This window comes from Centroberyx affinis, unplaced genomic scaffold (genome assembly GCF_046629955.1).
Source record: "Centroberyx affinis isolate AG114_WGS23_722 - 3 ecotype Tasmania unplaced genomic scaffold, CSIRO-AGI_Caff_v1 ptg003615l_1, whole genome shotgun sequence".
NCBI lineage: Eukaryota > Metazoa > Chordata > Actinopteri > Beryciformes > Berycidae > Centroberyx > Centroberyx affinis.
The window spans coordinates 46,324-53,404 of NW_027281531.1; the positions used below are offsets into that span (position 1 = coordinate 46,324).

General features: G+C 48.9%; 1 protein-coding gene across 1 annotated transcript; it reads left to right on the top strand.

The window, feature by feature from the left end:
• Window positions 1-1,889: 1,889 nt before the first annotated feature.
• On the top strand, window positions 1,890-6,709 carry mych (myelocytomatosis oncogene homolog). The gene is made up of 3 exons (XM_071540337.1): window positions 1,890-2,138; window positions 3,973-4,528; window positions 6,036-6,709. Exons 2-3 carry the CDS (start codon window positions 3,988-3,990, stop codon window positions 6,662-6,664), a joined length of 1,170 nt encoding a protein of 389 aa, XP_071396438.1. The 5' UTR covers window positions 1,890-2,138; window positions 3,973-3,987; the 3' UTR covers window positions 6,665-6,709.
• Window positions 6,710-7,081: the final 372 nt, after the last annotated feature.

Consider the following 7,081-nt stretch of genomic DNA (forward strand, 5'->3'; position numbering starts at 1 on the left):
AAAAATCTGTCATTAAACTCTGTGATACAGAATCATTATTCTGCTGCTGCATTGTGGGACATTTCTCTTGATTTGTGGCAATTTGGATAATGGAGTCTGAGTGCATCTAAACTCAGGAAAATATAATTTCCAAGGTTAACATTATTCATTACAGTGCATAAAGCATGAGAAAAATGCATGCATGTGTGAAAATTTAACACGCAAAAGCTGATTTATACACACACACACACACACACACACACACACACACACAGGGGGGTAATGGAGCCAATTCACCACCTTTAAACGTGTATATTCCTTTTAATATGCAGTTTTATTGTGCTTTTTAAAATGACAGAAATCCTTTTTTTTTTTTTTTTTTCCCATGAACTCGTGACATACATCTCAGCAAATACTATCAGACTGATGGAAGCTATATAAAGATGAGGGATAATAAAGCATAAATTAATGTTTATCTAAAAATCTAAATGTTTATATTGGTGCTTGTGTTCCTTCAGATGAGCACTAACTGGCCTCTAACACACACACATATCTATATCTATAAATCTATATTTCTATCTCTATAAAGAGCTGGGCGCTGTGACCTCCAGCATAAATAAATATATATGGTGCAGATCAGACTGTAAGCTACTATTACAAGGAGCTGCCGAGGTCTCACGTGAACCGGGGCTGACGCGCGCTCTGATTGGAGGACGCCCCCTGCACGTGGACCGGCGGATGCACCCCCCCCCCCCCCCCCCCCCCGTTATGTAACGTGAGGACTCGAGAGCAGCAGCAGCGGTAGCGGAGAGAGAGAGGGAGAGGGGGGCAGGACCTAACCGGGGTTGTCCGGGTTCATTCATCCCACTGCAGAGTCCCGCGCGCTACTAAAACCCGCTTTAATTCAATATAAGACAGAGACACATCCGCACGCGCCGGTGCAACAGAGCCTGCTCTCACTGCAAATACACTACTGTAAATCATCCGCGCGGTTCGGTTAGTGTGTGTTAGGAGGAGGAGGAGGAGGAGGAGGAAGAGGAAGAGGAAGAGGGAATGGACGGATGGTGAAATCCTACTGCAACACTTGGACTGGAAGACAACGTGGCTCGGAAAGCATTCAGAGTCCAGCCAGCCTGTCTCTCTCTCTCTCTCTGTCTGTCTGCCGCATTACTACACTACTACACGGCTACAGGGAGAGAGAGAGAGACAGTTCACTAAACCATAAAGTCCCAGCCTCTGACATGCCGCCCAAACTCCCCCCAAAAACCCCGCTTGTATCCATCACATTCCCGACAAAATATTAATTATTTTGTGTATATAGGCTAGTGAACCAGTCGTGCATTTTAAGAGGGGAGGAAGGGGGGTATCGGCCGTAAAAGTGCGATTATTTTCCAATATTTGGCTTCAAAATACACGCCTGGCATGTTCTGCATTATCGTCGCCCTCCCACACAGCCTCGTTTGACGCCCAGAGGAGCGACAGACAGGCAGGCAGGCAGGCAGAGAGACAGACAGGCGGACAGACAGGCGGTGCAGGCAGGCAGACACCCGGCTTCTCTCTCAGTCCACGTGTGTTTCTGTTCCAACTTTACCCGCCACCATTTTCCTGGAATCCCGGCCATCACTACGCTCCGCTCCGTATCACTCCGCCGAGGCATGACAACATAGACCCTGCCTCGACACCGAAATTACTCCGCGTTCCCGTCCGCCGCGTTTGTCGCGCGTGGACTCGATCGAACCGGCGATAAAAGGCGAACGTTTTAACGGCGGGTCGGATCGCCGGTGGTGACGCGTTGTCGGTTTGCTAGTTTTGGCGCGATTTTGCCCCGTGCGGAGGGACACCGGCGAGTCGCGGTGATAAAAACCAAGCGACCGCGCTCGGCCACACCCACTCTGTCTGCGAGTAGAGAGAGCAGGAAAGAGAGAGAGAGAGAGAGAGAGAGGATACACACTCACACACACTCTCACACACACTCTCTCACACACTCACACCATGCTGCCCTGCTCTAACTTCATTTTTACACACGGAAAATTTGACTTCAGCTGATTATTCCATCTTCTCCCGGATTGGAAACTATCGAATTTTTTGGACTTGTATTTCCTCGATTGTGTTTTTTTTTTAATTGATTTTGAATCTCTCTTGCATAAAGACGATTAAAGGTAAGACACAGTTGCATATGTAACCCATTACACGTGTTAAATAACCGTTCTGCAGGTTTAAAGTGGGGTGTTTAGCTAGTTTCGTCCCGTGTACATCCCATAATTTTTTATTTTTTTTTTGCGTTTTCATGGGAAAAATGGGAGCTAACGTAAAAAGCAGCAGTTGCATGTGGAGAATTGTCATGCCTGAACACATGGGGGTTTAAATGACCCCGACTGCAGGTTAAGCTCGGGATTTTCTAAAGACTTGAGGGTTTTCCCCCGGATTTTCACCCCCTTCATGAATGTTTAATTTCACGTGGTTAAAACCTGAGGACAGGACAGATTAAGTGACAATTAAGTCGCAGTATGTGTAACGTTAGATTTTGCAGTGGATGTGTGTGTGTGTTTTTTTTTTTTTTCTTCGAGGTGTGGATGCCGGCTGGGTGGTTTCTCCCCACATGGTGCAGTCAGCCCCAAAGAAACTAACATTTCTGCTGTTTTTTTTTTTAAATTAAGAAGAATAATTTTAAATCTTAAGTTATTCCACTTTGTTCCACTCGTGCATGAAACGTGGTATGGGGCAGCTTGGGTGCGACCAGAAAGAAAGCATGGCATTCATGTATATAACAGGAACTGGTGTTGAAGTCAGTGTAATTTTACACGTAATAGCTGTTTTGTTTTTATGATTTGCATGGATTGATCTCGGTGTGAAATGCCATGTAATGCTATGTGGTTCGACAGTGTATTTGTGTGTGTGTGTGTGTGTGTGTGTGTGTTAGTGAGTTTTTTTATTCAGTTTTCTCGGTGTGGATGGTAAAGAAAGGCAGCATTTACCTCCCAGCCTGTCTGCAGCCTGTCTGCACCACACACTGCCACTTTGTTCGGTCACACACTCACTCTGTAGGAACATTATAGTGATTTATTTTCCTTGGGGCATTCACACCACTTATTAATGACTGTGGTAACCTTTAAACCCGGTTGGCTAAAACAGCAGTTGTGCTGTTGTTAACTCTCACCTTTTTTTTTTTTTTTTTTTTTGATTGTGGTCATGGTTTTTGTTTTGGCACATCAGTGAGGCTGTAAGAGCGTGTGCTGGCAGGTAAATGTTGTGGTACAAGAGCTTTGTGGCTTTTTTTTTTTTTTTTTTTTTTTTTTTAAATAATTAATGCAACAAGCAGTTTTGCTGCTGACCCGGCTGGTTTTTATATTTGGGTTAAAGTGAAGTTGTGCAAGTGCTGGACTGCAGGCAGCTGAGAGAGAGAGATCCTGTCATGTGAAGCAGGCAGGAGGTCAGACCGGTTGCTCAATAGAGTAGTAAGTTTAGCTGTGTGATTGTACTTGAAGTGGTTAAAAACATCGACCCCCCCCCCCCCCCCCCCCCGACCCCCCTCCACCCAAAAGCATCAGTTTCCATGTCAGCATGGCGCCCGGCACCATTTGGGTGTTTTATTAACTTTGTGAGAAAGGGGAAAAATGTAAATTGTGGAAAGAGGTGTTGGGTTTCTCCCCCCCGTCTCTCCCAGCTGTTCCTATGATGTCATGGAGGGGAGGAGGGGAGGAGGGGGGGGGGCTTTGGGGCTGATTTACGGGGCCTCCCGGTGGGGCGGGGCTACTGTGATGTAAACAAGAATAAAAGGTGGCACCTTGCCGGTCGGGGTCTCAGTCTGGAGAAACTTGATTAAACTTTCACTACAACACGTGTGTCTGCTGCTGCTGGGATTTACCTCCTGAACTCTGAACCTGCTGCTCTGAACTCACTCCTGGCTCAGCTTCACCGGATATCAAACCTTCCTCTGTGCCCTCTTTGCTGATTTTTAATATTTATTTTGGTTATTGTTATTGTTCCTCCCAGATTCTGCCGTCAAACATGTTGCAAAGCTTCGCTCAGTCTCAGGACTGGCTTTACTCGGAGCCGCTGCTGTTCGACGACGAGTTCTGCCAGAGTCTGATGAAGGACCTGCAGTCGCTGCCCACGCCCCCGCAGTCCCCCCCCACCAAGCCCGGCCTGGGCGGCAGCAAGCCTCTGTCCAAGGAGGACCAGCTGAGCTACGTGTCGGACATCCTGCTGGAGGACCACGACATGCAGCTCAACTGGAACTGCGACCTCTTCCGCTCCGCCGCCGCCGACAAGGAGGATCCGGGCCGGCCCTCCTCGGCCCTGGAGGAGAGCGGGGAGGACTGCCTGTGGCGCTGCCTGGGCGGGGACCGCGGCCTGGAGGAGCGGCTCGTCTCCTCGGTGCTGGGCTCCAGCCCGCTGCTGTCCGACATCGACACCAGCATCTTCGAGGAGATCGCCGGCTCCACGCTGGACTGCCAGGACCTGCTGGAAGCCCAGGAGCCCAGCGAGTCCACCTCCGACTACGGCTCGGCAGGCGGGGAGCTCTCCACATACTCCTCCAGCGACTCCGGTGAGTCTCTCTGCTCTTTTTATTAAAGGATTGTTTAAGAAGTTTTTTTTCCCAGAAGTTGCAGACTTGTTGCTGTGGCTGTTGCTCTTAACTATTATTCCACTGATGCTTGGAACTGAATTTCACCCAGAATATTATATAAGCTCCAGTACTGTGCAAAAAGGCTTAGGCACATGTAAAAAAAAAAAAAAAAAAAAGTAAAGTGAAGATGCTTTCAAAAATAATTAAATGAAAAGTTTCTAAATATCAAAAAAAGTACTATAAAGAGCAGTCTACTTCCACTAATGCAGAAAAAAAATGAATAAACATCTAAGACAATTTATATAAAAACTCTTGGGTGCCTAAGACTTTTGCACAGTACTGTATAATTTTTTTGTATTGTTGCTTTATTGTTATTCTGGTGAACACTTGGACTGTTGGACTGTTTATTTTCACCAGTGCTTTGTTGCTGTCAGACTTTACTCTCATGGAAGCAGAAACACGTCCGCTCCCTCACTTCATTGATAATTTGCTGTTAATGATTTAGCGGCACTCGGCCTGAATCGCTCCGCACTTGCTGCTGTGTCGCTTATCTGGATGTGGGAGAAGAAGCCGATTAGCAGCCGCCCACCTGCGTGTTATCGAATGAGTAAACTTCAAAAACTTTATATATGACTCGGGACCTGAGGAGGCTGCTGGGACGTTTCTGAAGCGCGGGCGGGTTCAAGCAGCGTGGCTGTTGACTGACATGACTAGATGAGTGGTTTTTGTGGAGATAAGTGACTGTTTAGGGCTGTGTGTGTGTGTGTGTGTGTGTGTGTGTGTGTGTGTGTGTGACTCATGTTCAGTGGTAACAGTTGCGGCTCTATCCATTAACTGTTAATGAGTCATTTCACCGACTCATGCCCTCTGGCATCCTGCTGAGAGGGAAGTGGCAGACTGGCATGCGGTGGTCGTTTTGGGATTACTCATCGTCCAAATATGTTTTGTTAGGGTTTTTTTTTTTTTTTTTTTTTTTTCTTGGATTTCGTTTTTTTTTTTTTCCAGGCTCCCCGGCTCCCCTTTCATTTTAACAGCACATTGTTCTCCAGTGACCCAAAGTCACTTGACTCCTCTGGTTCGCTTCAGAGCATAAATCAGACTGGAATTACTGTTCAGCCGGTGATCTGACCTAGATCTTTACCCGTCTGCAATTTTCTGCAGGTTTGTGACCGTACATTTCAAAGGGGGAAAAAAAAAAAGGCACAGGAAATTTTTCACCGCTAACTTGGTTTCCTGCTCTGTGTGTGTGTGTGTGTGTGTGTGTGTGTGTGTGTGTGTGTGTGTGTGTGTGTGTGAGCCCACATGCATGGCTGCTGTGTACAGTGTCTCCGCCCTTGTTTTCAGTGTCAGCTCCTCTGTGTGAAATGTCAGGTGTGACGGAGCGTCATGACAGAACAGGATGGAATTACCCAGACACATAAAACAAAAACTAACCCTCCTCCCCCTCTTTTCTTTCTTTCTTCTTCTTCCCCTCTTTCTGCAACAGAGGAGGAGATCGACGTGGTGACCGTCGTGCGCTGTTCCTCTAGCCCCTCCCCTTTGCCCTCATTGGCCGACCTGTCTGTCCGTCAGCAGCAGCAGGAGGAGGAGGAGCAGCGCGCTCTGCAGCGTCATCACTTCGAGATCCAGCTGCAGCACAACTACGCCGCGCCCTGCCCCGCCTCGCCGCCCCCTTCGTCCTCTTCGTCTTCCTCCTCTTCCTCGTCCCACAAGCGGCCGCGGGGCGACGGCTCCTCGCGCCACCACTACTCGTCGCGCTCCTCCTCCTCTTCGTCGTCGTCGTCCTCCTCCTCTTCCTCGCGGTTCCACCACCACCACCACCACCACTCGTCCCGGCACTCCGCGGAGACGGAGGACGAGGAGGAGCGGCGGCGGACGCACAACGTGATGGAGAGGCAGCGCCGCAACGAGCTGAAGAACTGCTTCGTGCGTCTCCGCGACAACGTGCCCGAGCTGTCCCACAACGACAAGGCGTCCAAGGTGGTGATCCTGAAGAAGGCCCGGGACTGCATCCGCGGCCTGGAGGGGGACGGCCAGAGACTGCAGACCAAGAGGGACAAACTCCGAGAGAGGCAGGAGCAGCTGAAAGCCCGGCTGGAGCAGCTCCGCAGCTAATGGGACGGGCGAGGAGGACTATCGCTAAAGACAATGGGAAGCTGGAGAGACGATTTGGGGGGGGTCGGATATAGGAAGAGACTTGTACAAAAAAAGGGGGGGGGGGGTTGGGGGGTTGGGGGGAGGAGAGATGCGGAGAAGAGCGCACAAACCTGACATTTCATAGACCTTTTGATAACAACAGGTCTGGACTACATGTAGACTTCTCTGAACTCTGCCGCTCATAAACACACACACACCTCGGACTTGACATTTGCAAACTTCACACCTGTTGGTGTCTGCACACACACACACACACACACACACACACACACACACACACTCTTTCCCTCAGAGCTGATCATCCTCATGCCTTGACTGCTGACTGTTGTAGAGAGTAGGAGGTTATTAAAGGTTAAAGTAGCTATGAATAAGGAC

Coding starts and splice junctions, on each gene's coding strand:
- mych (XM_071540337.1), top strand. CDS start 3,988: ATGTTGCAAAGCTTCGCTCAGTCTCAGGACTGGCTTTACTCGGAGCCG. Junction 4,529..6,035: donor ATACTCCTCCAGCGACTCCG/GTGAGTCTCTCT, acceptor TTTCTGCAACAG/AGGAGGAGATCGACGTGGTG.